This window comes from Dromiciops gliroides, chromosome 4 (assembly GCF_019393635.1).
Source record: "Dromiciops gliroides isolate mDroGli1 chromosome 4, mDroGli1.pri, whole genome shotgun sequence".
In the NCBI taxonomy this organism is placed as follows: domain Eukaryota; kingdom Metazoa; phylum Chordata; class Mammalia; order Microbiotheria; family Microbiotheriidae; genus Dromiciops; species Dromiciops gliroides.
This window is the reverse complement of record NC_057864.1, coordinates 458,664,489-458,688,523: the sequence shown is the minus strand read 5'-3', so window position 1 is coordinate 458,688,523 and position 24,035 is coordinate 458,664,489. Positions and strand designations below refer to the sequence as shown.

The 24,035-nt window shown below is 41.1% G+C and overlaps 1 protein-coding gene and 1 non-coding gene across 2 annotated transcripts in view; one reads left to right on the top strand and one right to left on the bottom strand.

Moving 5' to 3' along the window:
- The window catches only part of LOC122755278 (myeloperoxidase-like), a 59,492-nt gene that overhangs the window by 4,352 nt on the left and 31,105 nt on the right, over positions 1 to 24,035 (top strand). The window contains exons 2-4 of the mRNA XM_044003596.1: positions 10,812 to 10,882; positions 13,499 to 13,564; positions 21,628 to 21,724. Coding sequence (XP_043859531.1) covers positions 10,812 to 10,882; positions 13,499 to 13,564; positions 21,628 to 21,724 — 234 coding nt within the window. The remainder of the gene's footprint in view (positions 1 to 10,811; positions 10,883 to 13,498; positions 13,565 to 21,627; positions 21,725 to 24,035) is intronic.
- LOC122726922 lies at positions 18,023 to 18,127 on the bottom strand. Its single transcript, XR_006352913.1, has one exon. It is a non-coding gene; the product is annotated as a U6 spliceosomal RNA (small nuclear RNA).

Genomic DNA, 24,035 nt, shown 5'->3' with positions numbered 1-24,035 from the left:
TTTATAAATGCTAGTTACTACTACTACTACTACTACCACCACCACTACTACTACTAGTACCACTACCACCACCACCACCACTAATACTACCACTGCTACCACCACCACTACTACTACTACCACCACTACCACCAATACTACCACTACTATTATCACCACCACTGCTACTACCACTTCTACCACCACTATCATCACATTTGTTTCATGGAATATTCTAACTGCAAGTGTCATTCTTCCTTTGAGAAAGGCAAATGAATTAATATTGACTACTAGAAAATATATACACTATAGGGACAAGGACTTGATTTAATTGGTATGAGGAAACTCCCTCTATCAGTACAGATCAGCATCTTCTCTGTGGTCTTAAGAGAGTTTCCTGGAGCAATGAGTAAGTGACTTGCTCGGGGTCACACAGCCAGTATGTGTCAGAGATGGGACTAGAACTTAAGTCTTCCTGGCTTTCCATCCACTAGGTCATGCAGCACATTTATATATGAATATTTGAATAATTGAGGGCTTCCTCCCCACTCCCAGTTTGGACCTTTATGTATTGACATTTTATTCCTTCCTGTCCCTATAGGCCATGGGTGCTTAAAACTTATTAAAGAGGGGGCAGCTAGGTGGCACAGTGGATAAAGCACCGGCCCTGGAGTCAGGAGTACCTGAGTTCAAATCCGGCCTCAGACACTTAACACTTACTAGCTGTGTGACCCTGGGCAAGTCACTTAACCCCAATTGCCTCACTAAAAAAAAAAATAATAATAAATAAATAAAAACTTATTAAAGAGGCATGGGAGCATACTGGTAAATATTCTATTATTCTAGGTGTCCCAGTGGATTGAATGCCATCTTCCTGAGTTCAAATTGAGTCTCAGACATTAGTAGCTGTGTGACCCTTGGCAAGTCATTTAATGCTGTTTTCCTCAGTTTCCTCATCTATAAAATGATATGGAGAAGGAAATGGTAAAGCACTCTAGTCTTTCTGCCAAGAAAGCCCCAAATGGGGTCATGAAGAATTGGACATGATTGACAAATGGGTTAACAACAACAACAGTCTGTTAAAATAAATCTCTTTTATTTCTTAGGTGCATATGCATGGTAAACTCTAGAACTGATTTCATTTTGAACTGGGGATACTTGAAGACATAGTGAAAGTGTGGGAGTGATGGAGGGGTGGAAAAAGTTTGAGGACCCTAGCCCTAAATTACATTAAAATAACATTCATGTGTAGAATTGTTTTTCTATTATATTAATAATCCAGTTTTATTTATTTGTTTGTTTGTTTATTTATTTATTTTTGCAGGGCAATGAGGGTTCAGTGACTTGCCCAGGGTCACACAGCTAGTAAGTGTCAAGTGTCTGAGGCTGGACTTGAACTCAGGTCCTTCTGAATCCAAGGCCAGTACTTTATCCACTGCACCACCTAACTGGCCCTCATGTGTAGAATTGTAAGGGAAAATAGATATCTTTTGATTGTCCCTAGAAAAAATAATCCAATACCATTCTCCTGGCCTAGACCTGGTTATCTATCTATCATCTATCTATCTATCTATCTATCTATCTATCTATCTATCTATCTATCTATCTATCTATCTATCTATCTATCTATCTATCTATCTATCTATCCATTCATTTATTTGTCTGTCTGTCTTTCCATCCATCCATTCATTCATTCACTCACTTATTTACTTATTCATTCATTCAATTTTTTCATTTATTTGTTTATTTATTTATTTTTGCAGGGCAATGAGGGTCAAGTGACTTGCCCAGGGTTACACAGCTAGTAAGTGTCAAGTGTCTGAGGTCACATTTGAATTCAGGTCCTCCTGAATCAGGGCTGGTGCTTTATCCACTTCACACACCTAGTGCCCCTAGACCTGGGAATTTAGAGACAATTCCCTGGCAGGCTCATGGCCACATTAATTTGGCTACTATCCTTAATACTTAGATAGTTTTGCTTATTTTTTCTGACTAAAAACAAATTTGTATTGAAATATTTTTTGTTTTTACATTGCCTAAATTTTCTTCTCTGTTTCCCTCCTCCTCCTGCAAATAGCCAGCTCATATAACAGTTTTTTTTAAAGAAAAAAGAAACCAAGAAGAGAAAGTGAATTAATTGCTTCTTTCTTTTTTCCTTTGTCTTTTCCTATTCCTTTTTTCATCAATATCAGTTCTTTTTGGAGGTGGATAGTATGTTTCATCAATATTCTTTTGTTATTGTCTTGGATTATTGTATAGTTGAGAATAGTCAGGGGAAGCTAGGTGGTGGAGTGGATAAAGCACCAGCCCTGGATTCAGGAGGACCTGAGTTCAAATCTGACCTCAGACATTTGACACTAACTAGCTGTGTGACCCTGGGCAAATCACTTAACTCTCATTGCCTTGCAAAAAAAAAGAGAGAGTGAATAGTGAAGTCATTCACAGTTCTTCATTGAACATTATTGCTGTCTCTGTGTACAGTGTTCTTTTGGTTCTGCTCACTTCCAAATACATCATTTCATACATGTCTTTCTAGGTGACAAAGTGTATAGAGTGCTGGGTCCCAAGTCAGAAGACTCATCCCCCATATTACCTGGTTAGGTGGTGCAGTAGATAGAGCACCAGGCCTGGAGTCAGGAAGACTCATCTTCTTTTCTTTCTTTCTTTCTTTCTTTCTTTCTTTCTTTCTTTCTTTCTTTCTTTCTTTCTTTCTTTCTTTCTTTCTTTCTTTCTTTCTTTCTTTCTTTCTTTCTTTCTTTCTTTCTGCACGGGGCAATGGGGATTAAGTGACTTGCCCAGGGTCATACAGCTTTTGTCAAGTGTCTGAGGCAGGATTTGAACTCAGGTACTCCTGAATCCAGGGCCAGTGCTTTATCCACTGCGCCACCTAGCTGCCCCCCATGACTCATTTTCCTAAGTTCAAATCTGGCCTCAGACACTCGCTAGCTATATGATCCTGGGCAAGTCATTTAATCTTGTTTGCCTCAGTTTCTTCACCTGTCAAATGAGCTGGAGAAGAAAATGACAAAGCACTCCATTATCTCTGCCAAGAAAACCCCAAATAAGATCATGAAGAATTGGACACAACTGAAAAATGACTTAAGAACAATGAAAACCAGTCGAGGGAAGGTCTTTCCCTATAACTTCATAGATAAGTGTCCATCTGGGCTAAATACTCCCCTACACATGGAATCATGGGTAAAATCCTTTAGACTCCCTAATTAACTGAGCTAGAACAGATGAGGCAACACTTTAGTCCCATTGTCTCATCCATTCACCGTGCTCAAAGATGCCAAGAGGGGAGCCTGGAAATCCCCCACAAATCACAATCTTGGACCCCTTGCAAAGGAGAGAGCATTCTCAAGAGTCCTCAGAGACAGGATTTTTCCTGTCCAAAAAAGGAAAGCAGAGAAGGCACTTGGGAGCTACTATACTCTCCATCGTCAGTCTGGCTGCATATCTAGAGGACCACAGAACCTCTCCATTTCTTTCTCCAGCCCCCAGAAGACCTCTTAATAAGAATTTTTGGGGGCATATAAGTCTTGTCTATGGGTTTTAACCTTTCCTCTTCTCTGCTGCAGACACTGAGTTACCCCATGACAGCAATGACCTGTCATTATCATCATCCCTATTTTACAGATGACCAAACTGACTTGTCTAAGGTCTCACCACTAGATACTAGGAGAATCAGTACTGGAACCCAGGTGGGGAATAGAAGCTGACATTTCTATAGCCATTCTAAGATCTATAAAGCCCTATATGTGCATCATCTCATTGGATCCTCCAACAAGTCTGTGAAGTCAGTGCATACTTATTATTATCTCTTATTTTACAGGTTCTCAGTTACATGCCCATGATCACACTGCTTAGGTGTCAGAGGTGGGATTTAAATCCACATCTGCTCTGATGCCAAGTCCAGTGTTCTCTCCATTATATCAACCAACCAACCAACCAACAAGTATGAATAAGCTCTTACTTTGTGTGGGGCATTGTCCTAGGAGCTGAGGCTACAAAGATGAGTGAAAATGGAACAGTCTTTGCCTTCAGGAAGATTGTATTCTTTTTTTTTTAAGTGAGGCAATTGGGGTTAAGTGACTTGCCCAGGGTCACACAGCTAGTAAATGTTAAGTGTCTGAGGTCAGATTTGAACTCAGGTACTCCTGACTCCGGGGCCGGTGCTCTATCCACTGCGCCACCTAGCTGCCCTGACTGTATTTTTTTGAGGAGAGAAAATGGACATAAGTAGATATAATACAACATAGAATAACAACAATGATGATTAACATTTATATAGTACTTTAAGGTTTGCAAAACACTTTACATATATCTCATTTCATTCTCACGGCAACCCTGAAAGGAGGTACTATTATCATTGCTATTTTACAGATGAGGAAACTGAGGCTCAAATAGGTTAAGTGACTTGCCTTGGTTCACATAGCTGGTGTCTGAGGCAGAAAAAACACTTAAAGCCCCAACTCTCTGGAGACTCATAATCCTGCAGAGCCCTCAGATTGATGGGGACAGATGGCACCTGTGAACTATGCTGAGTTGCTGATTTCCAGGAGGAACAATGAGAAAGAAACAAAAATCTGAAGGTGCTGTCCTCCAGGCATATAGCAGCAAAGAACAAGAGCCCATAAAAAACCAGCAGCCTTGGCCAATGCCAGCCAACCAATCAGCTTGAGTAGGTAAAGGATTATGGAGAAGAGGATGGTCTTCAAGGGAATGTTAAAACATGGAAGCTGAAGGTTCTGGAGCCTGGAGAGGAGCCCCCGGTCATGCCATCCAAGGCAGCACCTGCCACCAAACTTCCAGTTTCAAGTTGATCAGATTGAAAGATGTTAACACAAGCAGCCTCCCAGATCCAGAGGGGTGTTCAGGTCACTGTGTGCACGGTATGGTATGGAATAAGCAGACCTGGGTTCTAGTCCTAGGTTGCCACTAACTAGCCATGGGACTTTGGTCAAGATACAACCTTTCTGACCAACTGTGTTGTTGTGAGGACCAAATGGGATGAGATTTCCAAAAAGTTTTGGATGCTAATCCAGTGCAAGGGACTATAATGATTAAACTTAGTTTTTCCAATGTGCCGGCCATTTGGAGCTCAGAAAAATGTTCTAGAGCAGTAGTCAGTCATTGAATCAACATTTATTAAACACTTACTACATGTAAAGCTCTGTATTAAGTGCGGGGGATGCAAGGAAAGGCAAAAACTCGCCCCCCAGTCTTCTCATGGAGAAGACAATAGGTCAACAGCTATATACATGTGAGGATTCTCAATTTGGGGTCTCAATGTAAAAAAAATTTAACTGTATTTTATTATATGTAATTGCTCCCCTTTTGATCCTTATGTATTTCATTTTATGCCTTTTAAAAATAGTATTCTGAGAAGGGGTCCTTAAGCTTCACAAGACAGTCAAATGGAATAAATAGGATTTGAAAACTTTGCCTTAGAGGGAAGGAATCATGTTCTATAAGCAACTCATAAGAGAGAAGGAGCTAATATGCTGGTGACTCCTGGGACTCCAAGTGGAGTAATAGCGATTGAGTGACATTTGGGGAATCGATACCTGGAGTTGCTGCACTAGTATCACCAATGACCATTCTCTTATATCTCTCTTCCCCTTTTCAGCTAAACTCTTTGAAAAAGGGCTGCACATCAGGTGCCTCCATTTGCTCTCCTCATCCTCTCTTCTTAACTTTATGCAATATGGCTTCTGACATTATTCAACTGAAATTGTTCTCTCCAAGGCTACTAGTGATCTAATCCCCAAATTTAACAGCCGTTTCTCAATACGCACCTTTTTGGCTTCTGAGTCATCTGACCTTATTGATTACCTTTCTAGATACTTTCTCTTCTATGGGTTTTCACCAGCTGTTCTCTCTCTTGATTCCTGGCCTCCTTTTCGGTCTCCCTTGTTGGATTTTTATTCATGTCCCACCCACTCACCATAGGTATCTTCCATGATTCTATCCTGGGATTTCTTTTCTCTTTGTACTATCTCACTTTGTGATCTCATATGTTCCTAGGAGTTTAATTATCTCTATGCTAATAATTCCAGGATCTGTTACTAGGACCAAATTAGTGTGAACCTGCTGACGTGGTCAAATTATTCACAGAATATTTCCATTGAGCTAGAACCAATGACCACATTTTACATAATTACAACTCTCAATAACTTGAGTTTTCTAACCACTTCATTATTTTATTTATTTATTTTTTGGTAAGGCAATTGGGGTTAAGTGACTTGCCCAGGGTCACACAGCTAGTAAGTATTAAGTGTCTGAGGTCGGATTTGAACTCAGGTATTCCTGACTCCAGGGCCGGTGCTCTATCCACTGCGCCACCCAGCTGCCCCCCGGGATGCACTTCTAATAAAAGGAAAACTGATATTTGTCTGGGGAGACCAATGTAGTTAGCTACATGGAGAATTTACCAAGCAACTTAGATTTTAAAGTGAAATGCACAGAAGATGGAAGCAAGGCCAAGTGATTGACTACAAATGCTTGAGCATAGCACAACCCTGTAAAAATAATGTTAGGGGGGAAGCTTTGCACAGTGGATAGAGCACTGGCCCTGGAGTCAGGAGGACCTGAGTTCAAATCCAGCCTCAGACACTTAACACTTACTAGCTCTATGACCCTGGGCAAGTCACTTAACCCCAATTGCCTCACTAAAAAAAATAATAATGTTAGGAGTGCTTTCAGAATGGGTTGAGGCTGGCAATGAACTAAGGAGAACAAAAATTGCACACACACACACATACACACACACACACACACACAGATGGAGATCGAGATCTAATCTAATTACTTGGCCAAAGTCACTCAGGTAACCAATAGCTGAGCTGAGATTAGATCCAAGTCTTCAAACTTGAAGTCTACTGTTCATTGTACAAGGCTGTTTGCAAGGCAGCATTGAGAATAACACAGCATTTCTATATTTTTATGCTGGTAAGCGGTATGAAATGGAGACTCATGCTTTCATTAAAAACATCCACTTGTGTTCTGCTATGTATGGGGAAATGCTGATTATTTTTGGTATTTAAGTTCAGAGGTTAATAAATAAAATTTAAAACCTCAAAAAAAGAAAGGGGATAGAAATGGGGCATGTTTTTTTTTTGGGGGGGTGCATTGTCATAACCATACTGCTGTGAGAAAATAATTATTAATAATGGATTTCTAGGAGAAACCCAGACATTAGTTTTAGCTGCTCTTTCCCCCTCACCAGAAACCAGCCTGGGATGAGCCTTCATGTGAATAAAAAGAATACAGATTAATTCTTTTGTTTAGCTAGGGGAAGAAGCATACGTAGATGACTAGAATTTCATCTCTAGACCATCCTTCAAGTCATGTCAATCAATGGAGCCGAATGACGCTAAGCAGTTAGCTTAGATCAATATATGGTAACCCACCTCTACCAAAAAGAGGATAAAAGACTGGACCATGAGGGGCTTGCTCTCTTCTTCCCTGGACCCTCTTTTATTCTCCACTTGCCCTCTCCTACCCCTCTTGGCTCAATACACCAGGTATGTAATTGTTTAGTTTTGTGACTGGTTGTGGAGGTCAGGGAGACACGCAGTCAGTACTTTAATAATATGAGATATTAATTAAGAATAAATGCTTACTGCCAAAACTGGTGCAATGGCCATTTATATATATATATATATATATATAGTTTGTTTTGTTTTGTTTTTTTGTAGGCAATGGGGGTTAAGTGACTTGCCCAGGGTCACACAGCTAGTGAGTGTCAAGTGTCTGAGGCCGGATTTGAACTCAGGTACTCCTGAATCCAGGGCCGGTGCTTTACCACTGCGCCATCTAGCTGCCCCCCCATTAATATATAATTTAGTAATATTTTAGAAAACCCAGCCTAGTCCCCTAATAATTTAAATAACACACTGCTATGTGTCTTTGGGGATGACCAGACCCTAGGTAGAAGTTTCTCTTTGCTCCTAATAATTTATGAGATAGTTAAGTGGAGAAGACACAGAGGCAGCCAAACTCTCATTTTATCTGGCATTTCTAGAGTAGAGACGATGCCTTTGTCTAAGGGATAGCCCTTAGATTGCTGCCTGGGACCTCCTTCAAATACTGGATCAGAAGAGATGGGAAGGAAGATATGGGAAGCTGGCTGTGCTGTCAGTCAGTATCGATATCAAGTGTCTGAGGCCAGATATGAACTCAGGTCTTCCTGAATCCAGGGCTGGTGCTTTATCCATTGTGCCACCTAGCTGCCCCCCAGGACCAATTAAAAAATACTCCCTTTTATTATTACTATTATTATTTTGTGGGACAATGGGGGTTAAGTGACTTGCCCAGGGTCACACAGCTACTAAGTGCCAAGTGTCTGAGGCTGGGTTTGAACTCAGGTCCTCCTGAATCCAGGGCCAGTGCTTTATCCACTGCGCCACCCAGCTGCCCCCAGACCAATTTTTTTAAAAGCATTACTTATCTGCATACCTGCTGCTTCCCCCCTCTAGAATGTAAACTATTTGAGAGCAAAAGCTGTTTTCACTTTTGCCTTCCTATCCCTGGGACCTAACACAATGTCTGGTATGCAGTAAGGAGTGCATTCTAGCCCAAGGGACAGTCTAGGTGAAAATGAGGAAGGGATAGAGTACTGAGTTTATCGGTCAGCTATCAGTCAGTCTGGCTAGAATGCAGTGCCGGTGAAGGCACTGAATGTAAATAATCCAGAAAGTCAGGTTGAAGCCAGGTCCAGGAATTTGTCTGTCTCTATGGTACAAAGTGGGATGGCTAGGTGGCACTGTGGTTAGCATACTTGGCCTGGAGTCAGGAAGATCTAAGTTCAAATCTGGCCTCAGACACTAGCCGTGTGGCCCTGGGCAAGTCACTTAAGCCTCTTTGCCTCAGTTTCCTCATCTGTAAAATGAGCTGCAGAAGGAAATGGCAAACTACTCTGGTATCTCGGCAAGAAAATCCCAAAAGGGGTCATGAAGAGTTGGACATGACTGAAAGAATCAGACAATGACAACAACAAAATAGCACAAAGTGAGTAAAGAGATAGCATAGTGTAGTGGGTTGAGAGTGGTCGCGGAGACAGAAAGATGCAGCTTTAATTTTTGCCTCAGGCACATGCTAGTTATGTGACACCAGTCAAGTAATTGAATTTTCCTAGTGTTCTCCGAAATTCCCTAAGACTTTAAACTGAAGGACTGTCGATCTGCACTGGTAGAGGAAGCCTCCTTATCTGGTCTTTCCCCTGTTATGCCAAATTTAATAATCTAGATACAAGTGAGATAGTTAATGAGTATCTAAATCACTTGGATTTGATGGAACTGCCGTATTATTCAGGTAGATTCTGTGAGACCCTGGATTGATAGAAGAAAAATGCCTTTTGACAAAGACTTCAAACTGAAACCAGATCGTCCCTATTTACTTACCCCAAGAGAAAAAACAAACTTAAATGCCCCTTTGAAATTCCTATTCACTATTTTCTTTTCCTAGAAAGTAAAGGGATCTTATTGTTCTCCCAGTCAACTATCTAGACCCCCTTGTCTTTAATAATAATCTAATCATAGCATCTACTTTAAGTTAACTGCTAAACTGACTTGTATTATTTGACCGATTTACATTTGTGGTTTGTGTTTTGGGTTGATTTGTAGCATGCTCATGAAATGGATAACTAAACAGCAGAAAAAAAAAGGTTTAATTGCTGTCAAAAAAGGGAAAACCTTTGATAATTTTTATTGGCAGACTCTCTCTCTCTTTCTCTCTCTCTTTCTCTCTCTCTCTCTCTCTCTTTTATTTTGCAGGGCAATGAGGGTTAAGTGACTTGCCCAAGGTCACACAGCTAGTAAGTATCAAATGTCTGAGGCTGGATTTGAACTCAGGTCCTCCTGATCCAGGGCCAACACTTTATCCACTGCACCACCTAGATGCCCTGTTGAAAGATTCTCTGCATGTCACGCTTGCTTGTTATTGGGATGAAATAAATCAGTGCTCTGATCTGGTTTTGTTTAGGTGCTCTCTTCTTGTAGGGGAAGCAGGGATTGTGAGTTTCTGTTTTTGCTTAGATTGTAGGAGGATAGGTATGAAAACTATAATTAATTTTAATATTAATCATTGAAATTATGGGATTTGTCTCTAATTCCCCATAAGAAGTGAGTATCTAAGTACTGGGAAGAGGCAGAGGAGAGAATGATCTCAGACTTAAGTTGGAACAGCTTACTGGAGGAAGAGCTTTGGACTAAGCCTACATCCTCTGAATGCACCAAGTGTAGACTCACGGTTCTGGAAATGAGACACCCCCCCCCCCCCCCGCCCCGCCCCGCCTACTTTCCCCCTGTCCTCCTGGGTTTCTCTACAAACCTATAAAATGTTGAGGTAACAGAAAATTCCAGTGGGAGATTTTCTAGTTCTTTCTTTTCTTTTTTTTTTTTTTGGTGAGGCAATTGGGGTTAAGTGACTTGCCCAGGCTCACACAGCTAGTAAGTGATAAGTGTCTGAGGCCGGATTTGAACTCAGGTCCTCCTGACTCCAGGGCTGGTGCTTTATCCACTGTGCCACCTAGCTGCCCCGATTTTCTAGTTCTTCAGTGACCTTCTCTAAGCACCAATCTGAAGATAAGGATATCTCTCTCCCTCTCCCTCTCCCACTTTTTCTCTCTCTCTTCATTTTCTCAAATCTCCAGGGAGAGAGGCCCAGCATTTATAGCTCAGGACTTTTTGAAAGGAATAATTAGTTCACTAGATTTACTTATGAAATCATTACCCTTGTGAGGGGGATGGAATCTGAGAATGATTTCCTCATAGCTTGGGGCAAGAGTCCCTCTTGCGGCGCACAACATTCCATTCCTCCTTCTGCAGGCAGGACTATAAAAGAAGACTCACTGTCTCTTACTGCCTGTCAGGGATGCAGAAGAAGAAGAAGACTGCTGGTGAGATTCCAACTTCTTTCCCCATGGGGGTCAAATGGGTGCTTTGTTTTTGAGGCTGCTGAGGTGTGTGTTTCCAGAGGGGTTAAAGGCAGTTAGTTGAGACTGAGGATTTCAGCCTGGATATTAAGGAGAAAGAAGCCAGGGGTTAAGATAAGGAATGGGAGAGGGGTTCTTGGGAGTCCGAGGAGAAAGGCAGTGCTTTAATGGTGGAAAGGAGACTCCATAGGGCAATCTTGGGACTCAAAGGTAGGTGTGACAATCCTTCTATATCTTCCATCCTTCCAAATCTATGCTCAACTTGGCAGTGACCTGCCCTGAACTGGGGAATGAAACGAGGTTATAGGGGAATATAGGAGCAGACACGTAGAGCTTGAAGGACCCTGGTTCAACTCATTATTTTATAAATGAGAGAACTGGGGTGGATAGGGGAGAAATGATTTATTAAAAGTGACATGACATTCCCCAGTTGAGAAATGGTCAAAGGATATGAATGGGCAGTTTTCTGGTGGAGAAATCAAAGCTATCTATTCCCATATGAAAAAAATGATCTAAATCTCTAATGATTAGAGAGATGCAAATTAAAGCAACTCTGAGGTACCACCTGACACCTATCAGATTGGCTAAAATGACAAAAAAGGAAAATAATAAATGTTGGAGAATCTGTGGAAAAATTGGACCATTAATGCATTGTTGGTGGAGCTGTGAACTGATCCAACCATTCTGGAGAGCAATTTGGAATTATGCCCAAAGGGCTATAAAGCTGTGCATGCCCTTTGACCCAGCAATACCACTTTTGGGTCTTTTCCCCAAAGAGATCATGGAAAAGGGAAAAGGACCCACATATACAAAAATATTTATAGCTGCTCTTTTTGTGGTGGCAAGGAATTGGAAGTTGAGGAGATGCCCATCAACCGGGGAATGGCTGGACAAGTTGTGGTATATGAATGTAATGGAATACTATTGTGCTGTAAGAAACAATGAGCAGGAGGAGTTCAGAGAAACCTGGAGGGTCTTGCGTGGGCTGATGAGGAGTGAGATGAGCAGAACCAGGAGAACATTGTGCACAGTATCATCAACATTGTGTGTTGATCAACTGTGATAGACTAGATTCTTCTCACCAATCCAATGGTACAAGAAAGTTCCAAAGGACTCATGGTGGAAAAGGCTCTCCAAATCCAGAAAAAAGAGAAACTGTGGAATATGGACGCTGATTGGACCATAATATCTCTTTTGTTTTTGCTGCTGTTTTTCTTTTTGGAGGTTACATATCAGATTATCTGCTGTTTAGGGGAGAGAGGGATGAAGGGGAGGGAGGGAGAAAAATTTGAAATTGGAAATCTTATCTAAACAAAGGTTGAAAATTTAAATTAATTAATTAATTAATTTTTAAAAAAGTGACGTGAGTAGTAAGAGAATTCAAACCCAGGTCCACTGACCCTAGAACCAGCAGCTCTCAGAACAGTTCAGAGCCTGTTCAAAAACAAGGCTGGGGTGTTATGGCCAGAGACTCATATTAGGAACCAGAAGACCAAGGTTCAAATCCTAGCTTTGTCACTTACTTAGCTGTGTGATCCATGCTTGAATGGTGAGACCTTGGGCAAGTCACTTTGCTTCTGAGCTTCAGTTTCCTCAGTTATAAAATGGAGACAACATCTTCTTCACTATTTATCTTCCCAAACTAGAAAGTGGGAATCTAAGATTAGAATTTAGGTCCTTGAATGCTAAGCCCAGTTATATAGCGATACCAAAGTTCAGAAAGGGGTGCAGAGGGTGATAGAAACAGGGCAGAAGGGAATAGGGACTGGTGAGAGAATCGGTGCTAAGTTTACTGCAGGGAACAGGGAAAGGCGGCCCAGTGGTCCCTCATGGCTGCTGATCCCAGACATCCCAAGTGGACGTATTGTTGGGTCAGGCACTACTCTGCTTTGCCTTGATGGGAGAGTGTTTGGGAGAGGGACTTGTGAAAGAGTTAGAATAATTTGGGGGCAGGAAGACAGCAGGTCAGCTGGAAGAGGATAAGGAGATCTTGTGAGGGGGAGATAATGGGTAAACTTAAGGAGAGCAAGGATATCTCAAAGGGAGGGATCAGGTAGGTTTGAGGAATGTAGTGGGGAAGGTATCAGGCAGGTCCTGAGGCCAAGAAGGGGTAGTATTTTTTTAAATTTAAAATTTTGTTAGTGATATATAGTTACATTTTATACATATATCAAACATAGATCTACAAATACACATAAAATGACATATATAATGTTTATTTTCTACATTATTATATCTAGATATATTCTAGTACATATAACTTAGTATTTTAAGTCCTTCCTCTTCCTTTTTTTAATAAACAGTTTTCTTTTTCCTTTTTTTTTTTCACTTACCACTTTTTTTCTCTGACAGCTTGTCAGGCATACTGTAGAGTGGATATTGTTCCTATCTCGGCTAGACTGGATGGATGCTGTGGTCCTTTCCCACTCTGACATTCTGTGCTTTTTGTTAAGGAAAGCTCAGCCCTCCTCAATCAAGTCTTTTAAAGCAGTGGCTGTGGGCAATAGCTGCCAACTCAAGGTTCTCTCTTCCCTCCCTTCACACAACTTATAACTACCCTCTCTGGATCTTCTCTTTCAGCCATGGAAGTGCTCTGGATTCTGCTGATGCTGAATCTGCTCCAGCCCTTGGCAAAGGCATCATCAGGTATTGTGCCCTCCCTTTCCCCCCTTGCCCACTCCCTCCCTGTCCCTGTCCCCAAATATTCTACCATTTTAGGTTTCCAAGCTATTGTTCCTTGGGTGATAGCTTCTGGAGCTAGAAGGAAACTTTTCATTTTACAGATGAAGATACTGAGGCCCAGGGAGGCAAAGTCACTTGCCCAAGGTCTCACAGATGGTAGAAATGGGTTTTGAACCTTGTGTCCCGTGATTCTGTCTGGTTTCATTGTTCTTTACACCAAACCATACTGCCTCAGTAACAGCCCCATTATTCCCCATGGGGCATTGTGTCATTTGGTAAGTACCATCTCAAGACCTCTCATGGATTCCCAGATGGTGGGGAAAGGTTTCATATTCTTCTAGGATTTAGAGCTAGGATGGATCTTAGACTTGATCTATAAAATGGAAATAATAATAAAAATAATAATTATCATTAGTATTTATAGGATACCTTAAGGTTATCAAAGTCCTTAACAAATATTATCTCACTTGAATTTCATAATAACCATTGGAGGGAGGTGTTTTACAATCTCCATTTTACAGATGAGAAAACTGGGGCAAATGGAGGTTTTGTCCTGAGAGTAAGTGTTGGAGGCTGGATTTGAACCTAGATCTTCCTGACTCCAAACTCCAGCATTCTGTACTGCCCAGAGGCTAAGGGAACAACAATATCTTTACTACTTCCATTGCAGTTGTTAAGAGGAAGGTGTTTTGCAAACTTTAAAGAAGTATAGAAATCTGACTTGGTTTTGGTTATCTGGTCTAATCCCTTTATTGTAGTGGCACATATACCTATGCCAAGGGAGGCTGAGACTGGTGGGTCAGTTGAGTTTGGGAGGGTTTTTTTTTTTTTTTTTTGCGGAGCAATGAGGGTTAAGTGACTTGCCCAGAATCACACAGCTAGTCAGTGTCAAGCATCTGAGGCCGAATTTGAACTCAGGTCCTCCTGAATTCAGGACTGGTGCTTTATCCACTGAGCCACCTAGCTGCCCCTACCCTCTGGTCTCTTTCCACTCAACTGTTTGCTTGACACAGCCGCTAAATTAATATTTCTGAGTAGGAGATCTGGCCACATCACCCCTTTAATTAAGAAGCTTTGGTGATTTTTTCCATTACCTTTAGGCTAAAATATTGAACTTCTTTGTTGAGAATGTAAGGCTGTTTGCCGGTTGGCTCCATTCTGTCTTTCCAGGCTGAATTCCTGTTGTTTCCCCCTTGAGCATTCCTATGCTCTGGGACAGCTGGTTCACCCACCATTCTCTATATGGGACATTTCATTTCCCTGCCTGGGACCTTGGCACAACCTGTCCCCCAGGCCTGGAATTCTCATTCATTCATTCATTCATTCATTCATTCATTCATTCATTCATTCATTCTCTCTCTCTCTCTCTCTGTGCTTACTCCCCCCCCCCCCCGGGGCAGTGAGGGTTAAGTGACTTGCCCAGGGTCACACAGCTAGTAAGCGTCAAGTATCTGGGGTTGGATTTGAACTCAGCTCCTCCTGAATTCAGGGCCGGTGCCTTATCCACTGCATCACCTAGCTGCCCCCTGTCTGCTCACTTTTACCTTGCTGAGCCCCAGGTCCTTTCAAGGCTCATCTTAAGAGCCTTCTTCAAGAAGTTTTCCTAATGGGAAGAGAAGAAACATTTATAGAGTGCCCAGCACAGCGATAAATGCTTTTGTTTTAAAATTTTGTCTCACTTGATCCTCAAATAATCCTGGGAGGTCAGTGCTATTATTATCCCTATCTTACAGTTGAGGAAACTGAGGCAAACAGAGATTAAATGACTTGCCCAGGGTCACACACCTAGTAAGTGTCTGAGACCAGATTAGGACTCAGATATTTCTGACTCCAAGTTCAGTGCTCCATCCAGAGTCACTTTACTGCTTCTTAATTCTCCCAGTTGTTAGGCCTCCACTCCCTTCAATTGGTATGTGTGTGTGTGTGTGTGTGTGTGTGTGTATACACACATATACATACACATACACACAGATACATATACATGCATGTATATATACACATATAACTATGTATTGTATCTATCTTCTCTCTCTCTCTCTCTCTCTCCCTTTCTACCTACCTACCTATATATGAGGGTAGTAATATTTTCCTATTTACCTATCTGTGAACATCTTATATCTTCCTTAGTAGACAATAAGACCTTGAGGGCAGGAAATATAGTGTCTGACACATTGTGAGTTCTTAAGAAATGCTTGCTGACCCATTCTGTTTGGCCTCAATGCATAATGGGGCAAATAGGTAGAAATCATAGGGAAGCAAATTTCAGCTCTCCATAGGAAATAGTGTTCTATGTTGAGAACACATTTTTGCAGATTTATCTACTCTCTAGAACCTGTGAATGGGGCATGTGGTGATAACGAGAAGTGTACATTTGGTCTTTGTGTAATTGGGTGCTGTGGCTGGCCTGGATCACTTGTGTCCCTTGAGCATTGGGGAGAGGGAGAGAGAGACTGATAGAGGTAGGGTTCATTCAACTTTTGCTTCCAGTGGCTTTAATTATGTATGTCCACTTCTAAGTAGGTGCAAATCACCATGCTTTTTGCTTTTGGACTCATTTTCTTTTTTCCAGCTCCCTCATTCTCCCTTGTTTAAGAGGAAAGGTCACCTACAGAGAGTGAGTTGGGTTTGGGGGCTTAAGGAGAGCAGAAAAGGTCTGGTTCAGTTGCTATGGGAAACAAGATAGTCAATTAGGAAAGTGAATAAAAATGGATTGCTAAGTAAGCACCACTGAGATGGCTTGATTGAAGTTAGGCAACACAAGTTTATAGTGGAAATAATTGATTTGACTTTCACTAGTCATGCTCATCTGCCCAGGGTCAGAAGCAGAAAAAAGAGAAAACAGGGCTATCTTTGATTCAAGGCTGGTAAGGTGGGCACAATGGAAAGGTATGAGGTGAGGAAGAAACCTAAGGTGCTAATGAAAAGATTATTAAATTAGTCAATCGCTCAATTTGGAGCCAGAATACACAGATTTGAAGCCCACCTCTAGCATTAGCTAGGTGAGCAAGGATAAGCCATTTAACCTCTTTGACCCTCAGTTTCCTCATCTGTAAAATGGGAATGACTAATTCTCACTTTTTTCATAGCATTACTGTACAGCAAGCACTTTGTCAGCCTTCAAATGTTAGCTGTTATTTTTATTGGCAAGTAAACACATAACATGTCTGATAGACTGGAAGTTTAGGTGGAATCAGCGATTTGGATGTCATAGTGATGGTTAAGAATGGATTCAGTAGGAGTGAAGGAGTGTGATCTACAGAAGGATAAAAAAAATCACAGTCAAAGCAGGAAATTTCATAGTTTGAAATCTTGGGGGTGGAGAAGTTCCAAGTGATAAAGTCCAATGTGTCGTCTCTCCTTCAGCTGTAGTGAAGTCAAATGAGGATGAAGGTCATCTTATTTGAGGAGGACCAAAAGGTCACCAGTATCACTGGTGAAGTCTCTGAGGGCACAGGATGGGGGTGAGGAAGCCTGTCTGTGAGCCAGGCCAAAGAGCCAACAGGCTTGTTGAATTCCTTGAGGAAGGAGGGCGAGTGTCCTAGTACAAGACATTGATAAGATGTGTGTGGGGGGGCATAAGTGAAATGTATGGACTGCTGTTTTTAAAAAGATTTATGAATGTTTTTTATTTTTGTGTCACAAGCATTTCTAGAGAAACCCTTCTTGCCTCCCTCCCTCCCTCTTTTTCTTTCTAAAAACAAGCACTAAAAAAGAGAAAAGACAGTTTAGGTAAACCAAGGAACAGTGGTCAAGTCCAGTGCTCTATCCACTGAGTCACCTAACTCCCTCCTAATTCCTCCAGTTGTTAGGCCTCTCCACCCCTCAATCATTCTATGTATATATATATATATATACACACACACATACATATACATATACATATATATATATATACACACATATACACACACACATATAACCATATGACAATGTATGCCCCATTCCATACCTATAGTCCCCCACTTCTCCAGTGAAAAGAGGCTACATTTTTTTCTTTTCTTAACTCTTCCCCAGGTGCAGGCTTGGCCCTTATGCTTACATAACATTCAGCTTAGTTTTGTCATAATTTTCTTTTGCATTGTCATAGTCACTGTGTGTATTGTTTTCTTGGTCTTTACTCTGCCTGTTTGCATAAGCTTTCCAGTGTTTCTTTGAAGGGAAGGGAATAAGCATATATTAAAGTGCTTATTATGTGTTATGAATTTGAATTTATTCATTATTTAATCATTTATTCATTCATTCATTCATTTATCTATTTATTTATTCATCCATTCATCCATCCATTTATTTATTTATTTGTTTATTTATTTGTTTGTTTGTTTGTTTGTTTGTGGGTCAATGAAGGTTAAGTGACTTCTCCAGGGTCACACAGCTAGTAAGTGTCAAGTGTTTGAGGCTGGATTTGAAGTCAGGTCCTCCTGAATCTAGGGCCAGTGCTTCACGAATCTGCATGTCATCCTTGCGCAGGGACCATGCTAATCTTCTCTGTATTGTTCCAATTTTAGTTTATGTGCTGCCAAAGAGCACAAGGGCCAGTGTTTTATCTGCTTTGCCACCTAGCTGTCTCCCTCGCTATTTCTTACAGTGCAAACAATATTCCATCGGAATAACATACCATAATTTGTCAAGCCATTTTCTAATTGTTGGACATCTACTTAGTTTCCACTCTTTTTACTCACTCTTTAGGGCCAGGCAGAGAGGTTGGCATGCCACTGCTACCTCCACATATTTGGATATTTGGCTATCTTCTTTGAAAATTTTCTTTAAAAAGCCCATTCCTTCATTAAAAACCCATGCCTTCTTTGAAAGCCCATGCCTTTATTCCCCTGATAGAACAAACTTTTTATAAGGTTCTATGTACACAAAGACATTCACAGGAAAAGTTTTGGAGTAATAAAGAAGTACCCTATCCCTGACACTAATACATTGTTGGTGGAGCTGTGAATTGGTCCAACCATTCTGGAAATAAGTTTGGAATTCTGCTAAGAATGTGAGCATACTGTTCATACCACTTGATCTAGATCACTTGCTACTGCAAGGCATCCATTCTAAGGAGATCAAAGAAAGACAACTCCAGTATATACCCAAATATTCATAAAAGCATTTTTTAAATGGTAGTCAATAACTAGAAGGGTAGCTAGGTGGTGCAGTGGTTAGAATGCCAGGTCTGGAGTCAGGAAGACTAATTTTCTTCAGTTCAAATCTGGCCTCAGCCTCTTACTAGTTGTGTGAGCCTGGCCAAATCACTTAACCCTGCTGGCCTCAGTTTCCTCATCTATAAAATGGGCTGGAGAAGGAAATGGCAAACCACTCTGGTATGTATGTCAAGAAAACCCTAGATGGGATCACAAAGAATTGGACGTGACTGAAAAAGACTGAAAAACAACCAAAATTAGAAACAAAATAGATGCCTATTATTTGGGGAATGGCTAAGCAAACTGTGGTACATGAATATGAGAGAGTATCACTGTACTGTAAGAAACAATGAATGTGAAGAATTCAGAAAAGACATGGATAGGCTTATATGAACTGATGCAGAGTGAAGGAAGCCAAATCACAGAACAGTAGATATAACGACTATAGTGATGAAAAACAAAAGAACAAAAAACCCCAAACTGAATGTAATATAATTATCATGTTCAAGTTTGACCAGGGAGAACATATTCTCTTTATAGAAGTGGGAGACTTTGGGTATGGTATATTATCTATGCTGTCAAATATGGCTAATGTGTTAATTGGTTTTGCTGAACTTTCTTTTGTAATCATTATCATAAGGAATAGTTCAATGGGGAGGGCAGGGGAGGGGAGAGAGGGGAGAGGTTATATTTGGAAGAGAAAGGAATGTAAAAACAAAAGATAGCAATAAAAATAAGATTAAAAAAATTTGCGCCTGATTGATTAACTGGACTACAGTGGTAGAAGTTGTAGTTGTTTTATGGGGTTGAGAGAGGATACTGGAATTCCTTATAGGGAAGTGAAGTGACCGTCATGCACCCATTGGGTTCTCTTGTGCTACAGGTGTCATGGGGACCTTGTATACCTGAAGGTATTTTCCATCTCCATCTCTCTGTTTTTCTCTTTCTCTCTGTCTCTGTATTTCTGTTTCTATCTCTCTCTGATTGTCTCTGTTTTTCTGTCTCTTTGTGTCTGTGTCTCTGCCCCTCTGTCTCTGTATTTCTATTTTCATCTCTCTGCCTCTGATTCTGTCTCTGTTTCTCTTTCAGTCTTTGTGTATGTGTCTGTGTCTATGTCTGCCTTTTTGTCTGTTTCTCTGTACCTGTCCGTCTTTCTCCAGACAGGGCTTCCTTAACTTCCCTAAGCTGGAAGTGCAGGGGCTGCTCACAGGCCCAATTGCACTTTGTTTTGGTGTGTGAGGTTTGACCTTCTTTCTGTCCAAACCTTGGCTTCCCCCTCCTTAAGCAATGGGTCTCTTTCCCCCAGGCATTCTGCCAGAGTTCTATGGTCTTGGATGTTTTGGGGTTTGTGACCAGATCTAGTCTGGTACATCCTGGTGCTCTTTATCATTGGATAATGGTAGAGAAATATTCTTGTAGGCCTAATGAGCATTCCCTGTCTCTAATTCCTTTAATTGCTGAAAGGCAAACAGAGTCAGTTGTTTCTCCTACTCCCCAATGAAGCAGAGAGATCTCATAAGGATTAGACTCTTGGCTTGCACCCGAGTGGTAGAAGGCTTAGGGCACTGGCTTGAGACAGGATTATACACTTTGTCAGTTGTCCGTGAACTCAGAGATGAAGGGAACAGCTGCTTTGGGGTCTGCTTTAAGTGAAATGACTGATTTTCTCTCCTATATTTAATGTAAAGTGAAATTGGGCTTGGGGCATGGGATCACTCTCGTGTCTGGTATGAGCCTCCAACAATGAGGTTTCTAACACCTTACCATCCTTATCTTTGGCTGCATTCTCAGATGTGCTCAGCACTTCTGGGCATTCGACAATAATGATAATAACAACTAGAAATTATATAACACTAAGTTTTGCAGAGTGCTTTACATATGTTAACTTGTTTGATCCTTACAACAACCCTGTGAGGTGGGTCCTATTATTATCCTAATTTTACAGATGAGGAAACTGAAACAGAGGTGAAGTGACTTGCCCAGGGTCACACAGCTAGTAGTGTCTTATCAGGATTTGAATTCAGGTCTTTCCGACTCCAAGTTCCACATTCTTCAATTACCTCCATCTTTGTGTCCACATACTGCAGCCATTTCTTGAACTTGCTTCTCTTCCATATGGAGCTGTACCTTCTTTGAGTTATTAATTTCCTGGTCCATTTGAATGGATGGGGACAGCCTAGTGTTAAGGCATTACTATTTCCTGACCTCTTGCCTTCTTTCCTATTCCACATAAAGTCCTAGATCAGGTTGCATTGTGAGTTTCTGATGCTGGCTGGTTGCTGCTGGTGGTGGGGAAGTCATTGAGGTGAAGGATTAATCAGAACCTTAGAACCAGGGGAGGTCTCTACAGGGTTATTCCTCCCCCACTAACTAGCTGTATGACCTTGGACAAATTGTGTCAGCTCTGTAGGCTTCAGTTTTCTCCTGCAAAATGTGAGAAACCTGGGATGATTTGTATGAACTGATACAGAGTGAAATGAACAGAATCAGAGGATCAATTTAAACTATCACAACAACATTGTAAAGACAAACAGCTTTGAAAGACACAACTGATCAACCCTATGAGCAACCATGGTTCCAGAGGTCTCGCCAAGAGGCATATCACCCATCTTCTGACTGAGAAGTGATGGACTCAGAGTCCATCTGAGACATATATTTTTGGCCAGGGACAATGTAGGGATTTTTCACTTCACTATGCACCGTTGTTTTAGGGCTTCTGTTTTTCTTTCTCTCTCTCATCCCTCAGTGGGGGATGCTGGGTGGAGCAGAGCGAAAATGGATTTTTTAAATTAAAGAAATTAAAATAAAAAACCCCTCAAGGTTGTATGTGCATGTGTATATGACCTTGTCATCCTGTATTCTACTTCCTTTTATTGTTTCTCTTTGGACTAGACACCACCGATGACCTGTTTACCTATGAGGATCTGATGAGCTGTGTGGAAGAGGCAAAAGAGATGGTGGATGCAGCCTATGAGAGCAGCCAAAAGAGGTAAGGTGCTAGGAACCAGGCAGTAAATACCTTGGCTCCTGCATCCCCAACCCCAAGAGCTGGGAGATGTTATGTCAAGGAGGAGGTGAAGGTGATCGTGGGGGAGCTGATAGAGGAGGAAGTAATGGTGAAAGGGCTTGAGCTTAGGGCTCCTGGAAGGGATGTGGTATTGACCGAGGCCTGGGGAACAGAGAAGTTGTTATATTTTTTCTTTCAGAAATGCTTTGTTTACTGAATTAAAGTATAGTATTCATTGCATGCCAGTGTGACGTAGAGGATAGAAAGTAGAGGGATGGCCCTAGAATTAAAAAGACCTGGGTTTAAAGTTTTGCCTTGGACCATGGGCAAATCACTTAACCTTTCTTTCCTGGGCAACTCTAGACTCATCACGCCAAACATCTAGAGTTGGAAGGGACCCCTGAGGCCATGTAGTCTGACCCAATCATTTTATAGATGAGGAAACAGGCCTGGGGAGATGAAGCAAATGCACACGTGAACACAATAACAGGAAACTTAGATTTCCAGTAAGGAAAGGGTTATATATTGTAATAATTTTCTATCAGAGAACATGAATATATTTCCTATACATAAATGAAAGACCATTAGCATATACTTACATGTATAAATATATATTGATGTTCTCTCAGAAATTTCATTCTGAGGCCAATAAATTTCCCTTTTTTGGCCACATAACTTTCCTCCTCTGGGTAGTTTAATTAAGAATCTCAAACCGGGGCACTTCTCACCCCAATATTAGCAGCTGTCACATGGCCCAAGCTGTCAATCCTATTATTAATAGCTACATCATTTTTACAGCTAAGAAGCAGGCAAAGGGGCATCATTGTTACCTCAGGGATGCGAGTCATGCTGTAGAGGAAAGAGCACTGGGCAAAGAACCAGGAGTCCTGGATCTCCCCCTCACTCTTCCTATGGCTTGGGGCAAATCTATCCCCCTGTTCATTTTTCCCATTTTTAAAATGAAGGGGTTGGAGCAGATGGTCTTCCCTGTCCTTCTTAGGCCTTGGCATTTTCTGGGATGTATGACTGATCAGAGGCACTTAACCTTTTCCCATTTTGTATCAGCGAAAAAAGATTGAACAAGGAAGAATAAAAAACAAGGGAGGAAAGGCATTTTCCTCATGCACTAAACCCCCAAACTAGCTAGAGAGGAGGCTTTAGACCAAAACTGAAAAGCTGAGACAGAGGTCAGAAGCACAGGTTATCAAGCAATTATTAATCACTTCCCTCCTCTCAGATACTGAGCTGGGCACTAGGGTTACAAAGATAGCAATGAAACATTTCTTTTCCTTAGAAAGCTAACATTATTTTTCCCCAGAGGAGACATGTTTTTTCATATGTGTAGGTGTAGGTGTAGGTATATACCTACATACACATATATATGAAAAATAGATATTCTGAATATATATACATATATACTTATATGGATACATAATATATGTATGTATATGTATAGAGTAAATACATATATATACACAGTGTATATATATATATATTAAATACAAATTCAAAGTAAATACATTTAATTTTTTGGGGGGGGAGGAAATAGTTGATGGGAGGAGAGTGGATTTATTTAAAATTAAATTTTAGAGGAAAAGCCTCCCATAGGAGGTGTCATTGGAGCTAAGTTTCGAAGGAAGTGAAGGGTTCTAAGCAGCAGAGATGAAGAGGGAATGCATTCCAGGCATGACGGTAGGCAGCCTGTGCAAAGGCGTGGTGATGGGAAATGGAATATTGTGCATGGGAAACAGCAAGGAGGATCGTTTGCTCAGATTCTAGAGTACCCAAACAGGAGAAATGTAAGATTGAAATGTAAAATGATTCGAGAAAGGTAGTGTGATGTTTAAAATCTAAATTGTGGTCACCTTAAATTAGAAGCTTCAGCACCAGTCTTTGGGCATTAAACATTTATTAAAGCATAGAGGTATTCACAAGGAGTTGAGAAAGTTAAGAAAAAGAAGTCCTACCTAGCCTAGAGTTCCAGCCTGGTTGGGTTCTTCCTGAAGTCCTTCTCCACCAGCCTGCTTTAATCAGGAACTCCCCAGCAAGCTGATTGTGGAAGCTTTTTATAGGTCTGGGGGCGGTCCTTACACGCTGCTTCAAGCTGATTGGTTGTCTTCATCCAAATCCATTGGCTTTGAAGGTCTTCTCAAGTTGAATTCACAGTCTAGCTTCTGAGAACAATACCTTCTTAAGGGCTAGCCAGGTGTGATTACAATCCAGTTAACTTGAAGTAGGCTAATCAGCAGTCAATCACTCTCACTTGATTCAATCAGTTTAGATTAATCTCCAG